We start from the raw sequence: 15,123 nt of genomic DNA on the forward strand, positions 1-15,123 counted from the left end.
TACAGTATACAGTTTCTACAATTCCTCTTACACAAGCCTCCAGAAGATAAACTGCTCCTAGTGAAGCGTTTGACATTTTGACTTTCTTTAATCCTGAATTAGATGGACACAAAATTGTTTCAATAATTATTTTTGAAAAACGCATAAAAAGCTTAGTCTTTTAATTAAATGTGGTGATTCATTTCTTCCTAATTTTATAGCCATCGCTCCCATAAAGTTCTACTCCTGGTGTCTTAAACAATTTTACCCCAAGTGAAAGAGTTTTTATAATAAAAGCAAAGCTCACAAATAGAAGCAGTGACTGGTTAGCTCGGTTGATTTGTTAATTCACTTCTAACAAAACTAAACGAGTTTCTTTACTGCAGGACATTTCTGAACCTTTATTTCTGTGCAATATTACTCTCCAAAAGGAAGGAGTAGTATGTGGTGATTCCCAAGCTTATAGCACGGGGGAGTTATTTTTTATTTCATGTATTACCAATTAGCCTTTAGCAGGAAAGAGTATTCTGAGGAACATACTTTGAGAACTACAAATTAGAATAAAATGAAAATGAAACTTCAAAAATAGGTTTAATTAATTCCCAGGTAATCCAGATATTCTTTTTTTTTTTTTTTAAACCATTGACTACATCTTCAAAACCATGGACAGCCACTTTTAAATGCACACCTTTAGAAATACCCTGTAGAACACATAGATGAACTATCAAATATTATCTCCTTTACAGTAACAACTCACTCAAAACTCAGAAAACTGCTATTTTGCACAAAGAGAATTATGAACAATCCAAAGCCTTATAGAATGCACTGCTTATTTCAAGTTCAAATTGAGTAGATGTAAATGGGATATTTTACATCATCATATTTTGGATATTTTAGCCATCGTAATGAAAAGGAAGACTTACCAACAGAAGCTGAGTTTTTAATAAATGACTCTTCTGGGACGCTTTTTTCAATTCGCAATGTGGCCCACTGTTCAAAAACAAGAAGTATTCATTTAAACTGTTCCACAGACACAATGGAGAGTACTTAAACCATGCTTTTATAGATAAGTAAAATTAAACATTAAGCCTTGGCACTCTTTGAATTAAAGTGATCCCCCAGCGAACCTCGGATGTAGCAATAGCCCAGACCCAGGGATACTCTTATGTTAGTTACTGATGATGCCCTAATAGAAGGAAAAGATCATGTTTACTCTCTTTAAACCCCTCCCATATACCTTGTATCTCAATAAATTACTCCTTCAAAAGATAGTGAAACATGTTGGGCATGAGCACAGGTTATGACATCAAGACTCTCTGGGTTTAAACTTACTTAATAACTCTAGGCTTCAGTTTCCTCATCTGTAAAGTGAGGATAATAGTTCCCATCCCATCAAGTTGCCATGAGGATTAAATGAGATTAACACATGTAAAAACCAGGACCTAAAGAATAGCTATTATTTTCATAACAAATTAGACATTCAAGAATGAGACACATTCAAAAAGGCCTAATTGCCAGCATCAAAGATAAGCTTGCAGAAAGAGATAGCATGAGATCTGGAAAGCTGAAAAGGAATCTGTGAAGTTGACAAATAAAGAAATCATATGCCCACCTGGTCACTTATGTTTTAAGATGCATAGGAAAAATGTTATGATTATGAGGATCCACAGATTTGAGAAAAGTTAAGGGCAGGAAAAATCAGCTCCCAAATACCAAGATGTGACTTGTCATTTTCTTTATACTTTGTTTTTACATTTCCAAAATTATCTACCATTACCATCATAGTTCAAACACTACAAGTGAACTTTGCTGACAGCATTCCAGAAAATCTAAATGGCTATTTTTCTAGTTTAGAAAAGAAGCCTTTAAAATATTTAGATGACTACAATTCCAGAAGCTACCAATGGCTAAATTGACTGATTTGGGGTAGGGGAAGAGCAAAATAAGAGGTAAAATACATTGTGATAATTATAATTAACACATGTAAAAACTGTGAATTTAAGTGCCCTTAAAGGGGCAAAAAGACAGAATTTATTAAATATATCAAGGCAAAAATCTCAGTTATTGCTAAATTCAGAGGGATTAAACACAGGTGAAAAAACAATTTCAAATAAGTAAGAAAATAACTGATAGAGAATAAACACCCTAAAACATGTACATAAAGGTCAAAGAGTAAGGCATGATCTGAATACATCAGGACCTCTGCATACCATCCCTAAGAGCCAAGTAAGAACGTGTAATTTGTGCTTAGAGAACAGCCTATAAATAGAGGCTTAATCTTCCCGGCTTCAAGTGGCAAATCACAAATGATAATAAGACTCAGTCTTAATTTGGTTGTGTCTTTTTCTCTTCCTAGCTGGCTTAGTGTAGGAGTTCTCAAATTCTAGACCTCCCACCTTTTCTCAATAGAGGTAAAGGTTTATTTCTATAGTTTTCAACTTAAAGCTTTGGTCATTTGTAAGTAGACCAAAGCTTTGGTCATTTGTAAGTAGATTAAAGATATGATTAAAATAAAATATTGTAAACAATCAATCTTTATTAATCTTGGAGCCCAATTTTTTTTATTGTAGGCATGCGATTTTATACTTTATATAAATAGTAATTACCTTCAATGAGGACAATTATTGTATGCTCATATGATGGAAAATATTGATATTTTGTGGCTATTATGGTTTGTCTGAATTGTATCCCCCCAAATTCATATGTTGAAGCCCCAAGCCCCAGTACATCAGAAAGTAACTGTATTTGGATCTAGGACATTTAAAGGAAGAGATATGTTAAAGTGAAGTCTTTAGGGTGGGCCCTAATACGATCTACCTGGCATCCTTATAAGGAGAGGAAATTTGGACGAACAAAGGGACACCAGAGACGCACAAACACAGAGGAAAGGCCATGTGAGGACACAGCAAGAAGGCACCCATCTGCAATCCAAGGAGAGAGGCCTCAACCTGCCAACACCTTGATGAACTTCTAGCCTCCAGAAAGAACTGTGAGGAAATAAATTTCTGTGGTTTAAGCCACCCAGTCTGTGGTAGTTTGTTATGGTGGCCCTAGCAAACTAATACAGGGGCATTGATCAAATATCATAATGTGCTACAAAGAGCTTTATGTTCTGTCACCAGGCAAGTTTCAGAACACGTAACATCTCCTGAAGTGGTAACTCCACAGGTCTGTCCTACAGAATGCAGTTACAGTGTTCAAGGCTAGCAAATTTTAAGGTTGGAGGAGAAGTCATTTATTGCAAAATGGAATTTATACTGGAAAACCTCTTTCTTCTTTGGGTTTACTCTCCAGTGAAAGTGAAAATGTGCCTATGCTCTGCAGCCAGATAAATGTACGAATGAATTGCAGTTCTGCCACATCCAGGCTGTAATCATCTCAGACAAAATACTTTAACGCCTTGGGGCCTCATTTTCATCATCTCTAAACCAGAGGCAATTACCAAATGTTGTTGTAAGATTAAAGAAAATAATCTATCCGATACCACCACACAATAGGCCACAAAGTAGAAAAATGTTGGCTTACTCCTCTCCCATACCCCACACTTCAAGTACTAAAATAACCAGGTTTTTTTTCGGACCATCCTGTGCCATTTCCCAAAAAATACCTATTCTTCTTTCATCACACCAGCTTCTCTAGCTGATCGAGACAGCCCAACGCAGAGGCAAAATGTCTCTTCAGAGATTTTAAATCTCTTCCAGAGGTATCTCAGAATACATCTGCCTCACGAAACCAGGAAAGGTCCAGCTCTGTCCACAAGACGGCTCTGAAGTACAGTAGTGGCGTCTAACAAATCCCATTACTACTCCCCATCTCACGCTCCCACTACCAAAGACAGTTCAAAGATACTTTCAATCAGGTTCTCACTCTACTTAATTTCAAAATCCCCTTGAGGGAAAAAAAGCAGCTGTCCACAATGCACAGAAAAGAGATTAAGTCTAATTTTTAAAGCTTAGGCCAAAAACTTGCAAAAATGTGACACTGTCACCTAGACAATTACAACTTTCAGTTTTTACACTAAAGAGACATTTAAGAAGTAACTAAAGAGAGGAGGAAAAGTACATAAAGTTATATAAAAATTCAAAATGTTAGGCTTACTCAAATAATAGCAGGCCATCATCTGTAGCATAATAAAACAGTTTCTTGGCAGAGGCTGTCATCTCAGCAGAGTAAGAACTCAGGCTCTAGATTCAAATTAAAATTCTGATTCTACCACTGTATGACATTTATCTACTACTGTTGACAAATTTTCTCTGAACCTCCATTCCCTAATCTATCAATAAGAGTAATAATGGGCCCTATCTCAGAGAACTGTTGTGGAATTAAGTTAAATAAAAAGCACATTGCCTTAGTAGCTTTTACTATAACTTACGATTGTAAACAGCCATGGCCTTCTAACACATTCGTTGTATTTCGAACATCAGGGATAATAACTAAGTATTATGATAACATAACCATATGAATTATCGACATGCCTTTTTAAAAAGATGGAAAACTAACTGATGTATTGAAAAAGAGGGTAAGGGAAAGAATAATAAGTAAAATAAAAGGCAGGAATTATCTTCTCCAGGAATGCATGCTGACCCATCAAAGATATAAAGGTAGGTAAATCTTAGTCATAGAGTAGCAAAATAAATTTTAAAAAAATTTAAAAACCAGAGTGTTTAAACTCCACCAAGAGTTGAGCGCCTACTATGTATCAATTACTTTCATTCCCCTCTCCTCACTGTATCTGCACAATTACTCCAAGAGGTGTATTCCTATATACACATGTAAAAACTAAGGTTAAGATGTTAAGTGCCCTGTCTCACCTTAGGCCAATGAATAGCAATCCTTCACCACCCTCACTCTCATCATTAACCTAACAATTAAGTGTCATGATTGTGAATAGCATTTTCAACCTTTAATCCATGCTCCTCTCTGATAAACATAAAAAGTTCACAAATGCCCTTCTAGAGATTCAGATACATATCACCTAAATGGATCATTCACTACACACCCTCCCTCAGCCAAAAGTTTTACTTTTCATAGTTTGTATTCCTAAAACAATTTTCCCAATATAGATATAATATTTCTTAGAAATCATTGTATAGCCCTTGAAAATCACTGGTTTAGAGAATGACTAAATTTATTTTAAGAATTAAAGCTTCGTCCTTGAGTAGCTTGCCACATCAGGGGCTTATATACACATCTAGAATATGCAGCAATGCAGAGGCAGCATGCAGTAGGTGCTCAATAAATGATTATTATCTGAAATGATGGGCAGCTGAGGAGTCAGAGAAGAGCATATAGCTGAGTCAGTTACATGACAATTAGCAACTACCATACTCATTTATTCAGAAGGCACCCCACACATTTCAGCTTCCAGAATTAGCATTCATGGTCATGAAAAAGCCACCCATTGTCAATAAAACTTATAAAAGTAAACATATAATGTACAAAACTAAATGACCTTTTAAAGTAGTATGTAAATTGTAACATTTTGAGAAATTTGAGAAATCTCCAATTCCAATCAAAGAGACCAAAGAATGTTCTTGGGACTGGAATGCAAAAGAAACAACCAAATAAGTTGAGAACATACTAAGGAATAATGAGTAACAGAAAGGCTGGGCCTTGAATGGAATCTACAAAAGGGCAGGATATTTGTCCAGAACTAAAGATGTTCTAATACTTAATACTAATAAAGATTTCCTAACATTAAACGAGTGCAATTTTTAAGGGAACTATCCCTATAGTCAAGAAAAGCAATCCACTGTACTAACCCCGGCCTAACAGAAACGTCTGTGAAATATCTACTGCTGTTCTAGTTGAAGGATGAAAAGCCCTAGGTTGCCATTTCCCTCTCCTGTGCCTAAAGCAGATTTCACTGTGGGATCACAACTCTTTCCTGATAAGCCCAGCTTCTCCCAAACACGGGCCCTCCAGGCAGCTACAACCAACAAGTCAGAGCTTGCTCACAAAATGAATCCCCATTCTAATTCCACATATGCCAAGCATCTCTCTGACCTAATAACTTAGTCTTAGCAAAGAGGGTGGTTCCTTATGCTGCCACTCCCTGGTTTCTAAGCTAGGTGGTGTATCTCCCACTAAAATCAAATTTGGCATTCTTGAGCTTTTGATTAACAGAGAGTATATCTCTGAAAGTCTCTTCAAATCTAGATGGACAAAAATGAAAATCTGAGGCCCTGCCGAATTGAAAGCCTGATCCTGGAATGGAGTTATCCTTTCAAAGTATAGTAGCTATTGGCCAGGCTGACAGCAACTAGCTGTCCTCTCCCCTTGCCGTATCTTTAACTGTATCTTGAATTACTAAAACAAGAAATACAGGCATCAGCACCTGGAAGGCAGTGTGTGCGATTTACCTGCACTCTATTCTCAGTCGGGGCATAAATTCCAAAAGACATTACTGTGTGGGAGAACAGCTCAATCATTTCAGAGTTCTGAGAAAGCATGAACACCAGTTAAAAAAGATCAAGTGCTATGGGAGAATATTCTGAAGAAGTCTAACAGTAAGAGGCACCTATTGTTGCAGAAATGTTGCAAAACAAGAAAACCATGCACCACTATGAGAGTTGGAGAACTCAGGTTTATTACGTTGGTGGCCCCAGAAGAGCTAGCGCTCTGAAGATCTGGGCCCTGAGCTCAGGAGCAATTTTGCTTTTATATCCTCGCTGTTACAGTTAGCATGGGCTATGGGCAGTTACAGAGCACATGATTTAGGAATTTAGGTAATACTTCTGTTATGGAGGCAGAACAATTATAGGGGAGATAGAGTCTTCAGTTGATCTCAAGACCACTCTGCCCTCTGGCCTATGCAGTAAGCATGTCCACAGAGGCAGAACAAAGAGGAGATTAGCTTTTTGAGTGCAAATTCCTCTTCACTATGACGTTCACAGTACAGTATGACCAAGTTCAGAGTGTTAAGTCAGTAAGAGAGGTTCAAACTGTGAGATATCTCTCAAGTAAAAACAATAGAACGTTCAAAACATAAGGGCTGAGGATGAAGAATCACATATAACTTCAAAAGACCAGACAGAAAAATAACCGCAAAAAGAAAGTGCAACAAAAATCTGGGGGTAAAACAGGAGATTATTAGCAGGTAGAAGAGATTTGCAAGAAATTAGTAGGTAGGAGATTAGCAGGTAATCTCCAGGTAGGAGATTGTATATCTGGGAGCCACCCCACTAGCTAGGAGAGAAGAGTACATAAAGCCAAGTCCTGGAGGCAGACAGAAAATAAGAGCAGAAAAATGAGAACCCACATTAGAAGGTACTGTAGAAGTTAGAATAACAAAGACACGAGAATCTAAAAAATAATAACATTCCTCTAATAGCAGCAAACACTTATATAGTACCTAACATGTACTGGTACCCTTCTAAGATGCTTGACATAGCTTAACTTACTTAAAGAGGTGTTATTGTTACTCCTGTTTTATAGATTAGAAAAATGAGGAAGAAGTAGGTGACTTCCCTAAAGACATGTATTGAGAAGCAAAGCTGGGATTTTGGCAAATCTGTACTCCTAACCACTAGGTAAACACGCCCTCTTCTCAGTTAAGACCACTTCATTCAAACAAACCACTGTACTTCTCTGAGCCTCTGTTATCACTTCCAAGGCTTTTGGGGAGCAGATGATGAGATAGTAAATGGGAAAACCCTTTGTAATTTAATATACCCTGTATAAGGGTACTCTGCAGTTGTTCCCCACCAGGCCCACTTCCATCTAATACCTTTCTTTGCAGAATTTGGAAACGAGATTAGGGAGAGCTGAGGTCAATAACATTTCAAGTGCCATTGTTCAGATAAAATTTCCATGACTCCATTAAAATATAATCAGATTTTTTTTTTTTCCTACCACTCAGCAATTGGTTTCTTATCCTCAGCATAAACTAGAACATGATACCTTTCTGGACAGAATGCCTGAAGGGACCTCTGAAACTTGGGGCTGTAAAAATTAAAGTGAGTGAATACATGAAGGGACCTCTGAAACTTGGGGCTGTAAAAATTAAAGTGAGTGAAATGACAGCTGTACTGCATAATGGATAAAAAGAAATCCGATGATATAAAAGGCGGTCACACTGTTATTCTAATCAGTTAATAACAACAACAACAACAACAACAACAACAGGACAAGGGGTGGGATGGTTCTGCTATCAACCAGAGGAACAATAAGGTGTTCCAGTAATCTCAGCCGGGATCCCTTCAGCTCTGCGGGAGAAGCCGGGAGGCTGTCTTGGAGCTTCCTTGGAGGATAAACCGAAACGCACACTCCTGCGAACCGCTGACCTTCCGAACTGGTCCCCTCGCGTCAACTCAATTCTATCCTCGGCCCCCACCTCCCCGGATTCTACGTCAAGCGCTCGGAGGTGCAGGGACGCCGCCTCCCTGCTGGCACTCACCTCTAAAGTTTTCACCAGGATCTTCATATAGATCTCAGAAATGCCCAAAGACACCCCAAAGGCAGAAGGCAGGAGGATGAAGCCGAGCACCAGCGTCAGCCAGATGGAAAAGATCTTCACGGCCAGCTCTGCGCCCTCCATGGCTTGGCGTTCCCTTTCGAAAAGGGTCCTAGAAGAAGTCCGCGAGCACGAGCTGTCCCTGTCCCCAGGCAATCGGGCGGCAGCTCCGCGAGCAGAGACGGGTCAGCGCCGCCGCCTGCCCGCACTCACCTCTGCCGCGGAAAAAAAAGAGAGGAAGGAAAAACTTTCAGAACGCCGATAATTTCCTTCCTTCCTCTTCGGCTCCTCCTCGCTCCAGCGGGTTAACTCTTTCTCTGCGAAGGCTCAGGCCCGCGCCGAAGCCACCGCAACGCACCAGACCTAGGAGCACCCGCGAGAAGAAGGGGGCTAGGGCGAGCGATGGGGCTCAGCGGCGCGGGCAGGGCGCGCGAGTGCAGCCGGGAACGCGCCCTACGCTCTGCCTGATTTCCTCTGGGTGGCGATCGCGACAACTCAGCGGTGACTCACAGAGGACCTCTGGGAGCGAGGATCCCCGCCAGCACACCGCACCGCAGCACCGGCCGCGACGGAACTGGCGCCAGGCCCAGGACTGTGCTGGCGGCTGGCCGCGTTCCGCCACCCGACGCCCTATTTCCGCGCGTTGCCCTCGCCTCCCCCTCCTCCGCCACCCAACCGGGAGCATCCAGCGGTGACCTCCTCTAAGAGCGCTACAGCCTCCTGGGCGTCCTCGGTTCGTCCCACCTCCCCCCGTCCCCCGCCCCCCAGGACTCAGCGAAAGTCCCGTAGGGCGGAGAGTTTTCATCTGAAACTGTTAGCATTTTCTTCACCCCCAAAATGAACTACTGGCATGTCCGGGTCTCTTGAGAAGGTCTTGTTTGTGTGGGTGTAAAACGACCTCTGGGAAGAGCTTTCAGGGAGAGAGAAAAGCTCAGAGCGCTGCTGAGCTGCCGCTGGCGCCGCTTCTAGGTCTCCCACACCTTCCCCTCCGTCCCGTACGGAGCTGAGCTAATCAGCGGGGTGAAAAGCTCTCCCCACAAGGCGCGTACTCCACTTAGACGCCATCTCCCTAACACAGAGCTCCTTCGGCTGAGGGTCGCACTCTTGCCGGGGTAATTTCCCAACCACAGCTTCCCCTATCATTCACCCGACACTCTCAAGCTCACCGAAACTGCAGAAAAATGCCAGGCCCGCGCAAGCCTTCACCAAGCTGACAGCGCCTCCTGGATATTCAGTCCCCGCACTGCTACCTTGCTAGCTAGTGCTGATTAGAACAATGAAGGGCAGAACCCTATACGGGTATTTACTACTCTACGGTTCGTGTCTCTTAAAGACCGGATCTGATTTTAAGAATGAGCATGAGAAGGAATGTTGAAAGTGTAGTATATAAGAAAATCGAGCTGCTCGGGGTTTCCAGATCATCACTGAATGGGACCAAAATTTCATACAGTTCTCTTTCGCGTGTTATTTCAAGCTGGAAAAACTGGGAGGGCCAGCAAACTGAATGGAAACAGGGTTGGTAGCCAATTCTGCAAAGAAAGCCGCCCTTACCCAGGGTGTGGAGAAGTAGGAGATGGAAGAAAGGCGAGAAGCTTCACTGCAAATGTAAATATTTGTCCCTGCATCTCCTGCCAGGTAGGTATCACAAACCTCCTGCCCCACTAAGAAGGGAGGGAAATTACAACTTGGTCATAAAAACAAAGTTATGAATGAAGACATTTCAGGCATTTGTTTTCTTAAAATTAAACCTCTTCATAGTCTGCCAGTTTATAAAAACAAAGAAAACACAATTGCTAAAATCTTTCCAAAATCCTTGCTGAAAACAAACACAGATTTAGCACAAAACTTCAAAGATTATACTGACTCATTTAATACTATACGTTCAGGCAAAACTTACTCTCCTTTTACTTCCTAAGGAATGCGAAATGTACCAAAGTTTACCCAACAAAGTCCCAGCAAAATTTACCCGACAAAGCAGGCAGCTTTGGGAAGACCTCTTTCTGCCTATCCAGACACAGATGCTGAGTGCCCAGAATCTCCAATGATTTCTGTTGCTCATGACTTAACTCCGTGTTTTCTTTGTTTTGAGTTCTTTACTATTATGGAAGAGTTATTGTCCCACAGAATGGTGAAATGGTAATGAAGAGGAAATTTCAGGAATTTTCCACTCAAATGTTTAACCTTGTAATCAGCTCTTTGTCTTGTTTTTGTAAACATGCTTGCTGCATAGGCCAAAGGGCAAGGTGGTCTCAAAATCAACTGAAGACTCACTGCCCCCCACCTTGGAATGTTCTATCTAGATAACAGATGTATTCCTTTAGTGCTTAAACAGATGTACTCCCTTTTGTGTGTTTGCAGATAAGCCCTATTGTGCTGGCTGGAAAATTACTGCTTGACTATCGCCCATGGGAACATAGGCTATCATCCATGGGAATATAACATTCTAACAATAAGCTTTCTGCTTCTGTACCCCCACTTGCACACTCAACCTATGGGATGACAGGTAGTGAATAGGAGAAAAATAGACTTTTGTGTTTAAGACACAATGAGGAATGGGATTTAGGGCTTAAAAACTCTGTACCACTACATTTCGGGGCTGCTTAATTTGGGGTCTGCGTACTCCTGGCAGACCCAGCTGGCTGAATAAAGAGTGTGTTTCCTATAACTCACTGATTTCTGGTGGTCCATGTGTCTTTCGGTGGCTGGCAACTATAACACTATAAAAGAAAATTTTTCCCTGAGCTCTGGGCCCAGATTTTCAGAGCACTAGCTCTTCTGCGACCACTAGTGTAATAAAACTGAGTTTCTCCAACCCTCCAGGTGCTGCTTGATTTCTCACTGGTCTGAGTCCTTGTAATTTTTATGCAATAGTAATGACATGCAATTTGGAGTCTTAAATTGACTCCAGCCCAGACACTTATAAGTTTGAACAATTCATTTAGTCCTTCTGTGCTTTGTCTATCTCACCAGTAAATGGATTCTTTTTAAGGTCAAATGTGATTGTGTTTGAAACCACTTGTGAATGACAAAGCTCTCTGCAGGGATCAAAAGGCAGCCTACCGCAAGTGCAAAAGCTCTCCTCCATCTTTTTCTCACCTAAAACACAGGAAAGCCAAGATAAACTCACCTTTTCAGTGATGAGGGAGGGAAAAGGAAGAGAAGAAATGGCAGAGGTCCCACTGTTCCCTTTATACCCTCCCTTTGACTCACCTCTCTCTTCTCCTATTCCCTTTAAGGCTCATTCAATTAAACCTAGGTAGAACCCCTACTCCCTTCCTGCAATTAGGACCCTCTTCACTTACTGGATTAGTTTTCCAGGGCTGCCTTAACAAATTACCACAAACTTAGAGACTTAAAACAACAGAAATTTATTCTCAGTTCTGAAAGCCAGAAGTCTGAAATCAAGATGTCTGCTGAGTCACATTCCCTCCAAAGGCTCTAGGGGAATATCTTTCCTTTGCTTCTTCCAACTTCTGGTGGCTCCCAGCACAACCTGGCTTGGGCCTGCATAACTCCACTCACTGCTTTAGGCTTCACATGGCCTTCTTCCTACGCCTTTTCTTCCTATTTCTTTAAAGACAGTTATCATCCTTGATTTAGGGCTCTCCCTAATCTAGGATGATCTCATCTTGAGATTTTTGCTTACTCTACAAAAATCTTTTTTCCAAAAGATATTATATTCACAGAAACAGGCATTTAGGATTTGGACATATCTCTTGGGAGGCTACAATTCAACCCAATACATATACTATCTCTGTAAACTGAGATAATACACATATATGGAGAGGTTGTTATTGGGGTTGGAGATTATGTATTTAAAATTTAGCTGATAGCAAATGTTCAATAATAAGGTTTTTTGTACAATCCCGTTTTTACCTATTGTTCTAGAATATATTTAAGTAACACTTCCTTTCACTCTCAAAAATGTCCTGGTTTGAATGCTAAGTCACATGATTCCTTTATGCCTACATAATTTCTAAGATCCCTTCCAGTCTAAAATATTAGATTCTTTGACAAAACTCACTGTCAAGTCCCTGCATGACCCCTTGTGAATATCTGATGCCAAATGTTGTATTGAAACATGAAGAAAAAGGATTAGCATCTAGTCCAGAGCTTCTCAAACCTTACTGGGTAGAAATCCTTGGGGCACTTGTAAAAGGAAGATTTTTAGTCAGTAAGGCTGGGAGGGGGACTGAGATTCCGCATTTTAATGAGCTCCCAGATGATGTTGATGTTGGTCTACCAACTACGCCGTGAGCAGCAAGCCCTTAGAATATGGCCAAAGAGGGGAGTGTTATATTTAAGTGATAACAAAAGGCTGTGAGGTCCAGGTAAGTCTTTGGAAGCCAACATAATAAAGAATTGATTCTGAAGAGCTGACCCCAGAACTCCTATTATTTGTATCTTCTTCATATCCTTGCTTTGACAACAATTATGGGCAATGGGAATAGGTTAAAAAATTTTGAGCAAATATCAGTACTCTCATGAATAGATGTTTATGGCAAATATGATGTCATAGTTGGAGCCCAATAATAAATATTGATTTAATTTAAGAGGTAGGGTAGAATGGAGAAATCTGGGAGTGAAGCAGTTGCTGAAGCATTTTATTAAACAGACAAGTTTTGCATTTCTTGTCTCCAGTCTCTTTTAGAGACCTCTCTTTTCTCTGATTTCACACCTTTCTTGGGGCTTCATCATATCCTACCTTGATTTGTGTATTTGCTTCATCATCCCACTGTAAACGGCTTAATATTAGGACCCACATAGTCATTGTAACTCCTTACCCATTATTCCATTCCTTCTCCACCTGCACAGAATTTTATTTCATACCACACTATTATTCAAAGCCAGCAGTGGCTCCCTAAAGGTCACAAATGAAAGTCCAAATATCGAACATCTTAGGTTAGATCCTGAAGCACTCCAACTTTAACTTCCATCACATTTCAGCAAAACCTTTCTTACTTTCCCCTGGTTACTTTCCCCTGGTTTCTGCAGGATTTCTTCTCTGGGTCTTTGATTACATCACAATGCTCTCCCCACAACCCCTAGTTCCTGCACACCTCTCCTGATCTCTCATCTAAATATCACTCACTCCACAAGTTAGGGATCCAACATGGGGATCCTGCCAGTTGCTGAGTATGTCTATTCTATTTATGCATTCAAGAACTGGAAAAATAACCACAGGTTGGATTTAGGGAGTCATTAGGCCCGCTGTTAGATGGATCTGAGCTAAAACTCCATTGTTCACCATAAACTCCTATTCTTATAGGTAGATCAGAGTGATATTTTGAAGTTAGTGTCAATTCAGGAACAGTGTCCAGTATTCCCTGAAAAGTCTGATTATTTTCCTTCAATGTACAGTCACTCTGGTAAATGTCCGTAGGTCCCTCTGAGGAAGACTGGGAGACAGACTAACAGTGTAGAATTTTGGTAGTCCTCGAGGGGACTGAGTCTCCCCTTCTTGCACGTGGTTCTGGGTCTATAAACTGGCTCAAGTTTGGAAATTAATTGAGAGACCATGAATATCTAGAGTTCAGTTAGGAGCAACTAGCCAACCTCATTATATTCCTTAGTTCGACTAAAATGTTCTAAAATAGCAAATACACGGTCACCCGGAAACTTGCCTTCTGTTGATACTAATCAGGAGTAGCCAATAGCCATATTTTGTGTATCTCTTACCATACGTTGACATGGACTCCCAGTGCCCTCTTTACCACTGAAAATAGAGGCATTAGTGCGTTTAAGTCTAATCAGATGAGAACACCATCCTAGAAAACTCGTCCTTAAGATTTTGTTTCTCTATAACCACTTCTGCTACCACAAACTCTGTCAGGGTTAAGCCAGAGAAGCAGAATGGGGGGGAAATATATATTAAGAGATTTATTCATTTATGTGATTGTGGGCACCTGCTAGGCACACCTGAAAGCCACAGGACAGCCTATCAGGAAGGGCATGCCAAAACTCTCAGGCACAAAAAGCTGCAGTCCACAAGTGGAGTTTCTTCTTCAGAAAAGTCTCAGCTCTGCTTTTAAGGCTTTTGGACTGATTGACTCAGACCCACTCAGATTATCTAGGATAATCTGTCTTACTTAAAGTCAGCTGACTATGGACTTTAATCATATCGAAAAAATAACTTTACAGCAACACCTAGATTATTGTTTGAGTAACTGAAGACTATAGCCTGGCCAGGGGCACACATCAGAAAGACCATCAAGTTTATTTTAAAGACCAAATGCAGCTCTAAATTGTATATTAGGACAAGTGGTCACGAGTGGAAACTGGGATCTTAAATATTATTTAGGGGCATAACTTCCCTTCACTAAAGCAGAATAAAAATTAGTAGATTAGTAATTAAAGATAACAGTCAAATTTATCCCAGGATTAGTCTTGGAGTCTTTCATTCTGCAAGTTCATAATTTAAAAAATTTTTTGAAACATAAGAGTTGCCTTTAATTAATGGATTGCTGTCACCACCTTGTAAGAAATAGTACTAAAGTTCATTTCATTTTGAGCAGAGAGCAAGTAGCTGACAACAACAATTAAAAAGAAAACAACCTGCTGACTAATTAGTTGCTTCAATGTACTCTGGCCTCTGTTAAAAATAAAATTTCTTCAACTACCATGATGACTGTTATAACACAGTCCCATTACTCTTCATTTGTCTCCTCCGGGTATCTCCTCCCTGGAGT

General features: G+C 40.5%; 1 protein-coding gene across 3 annotated transcripts in view; it reads right to left on the bottom strand.

The window, feature by feature from the left end:
* Positions 1 to 9,024, bottom strand: part of GPAT3 (glycerol-3-phosphate acyltransferase 3) — an 81,964-nt gene extending 72,940 nt beyond the window's left edge. For 2 of the 3 annotated variants that reach the window (XR_002779403.1, XM_011356333.2), the window contains exons 1-2: positions 8,378 to 8,518; positions 903 to 969 (exon numbers count right to left, since the gene is read on the bottom strand). Coding sequence is in view for 2 of the 3 variants with exons in the window: in XM_011356333.2 (XP_011354635.1) it covers positions 903 to 969; positions 8,378 to 8,518 (208 nt within the window). In the remaining variant the exon portion in view is untranslated. Of the gene's footprint in view, positions 1 to 902; positions 970 to 8,377 lie in introns of all 3 variants that reach the window. The other variant, XM_023528443.1, reaches the window with a different exon arrangement.
* Positions 9,025 to 15,123: the final 6,099 nt, after the last annotated feature.

Source organism: Pteropus vampyrus, unplaced genomic scaffold, assembly GCF_000151845.1.
Source record: "Pteropus vampyrus isolate Shadow unplaced genomic scaffold, Pvam_2.0 Scaffold25, whole genome shotgun sequence".
NCBI classification, from domain to species: Eukaryota; Metazoa; Chordata; class Mammalia; order Chiroptera; family Pteropodidae; genus Pteropus; species Pteropus vampyrus.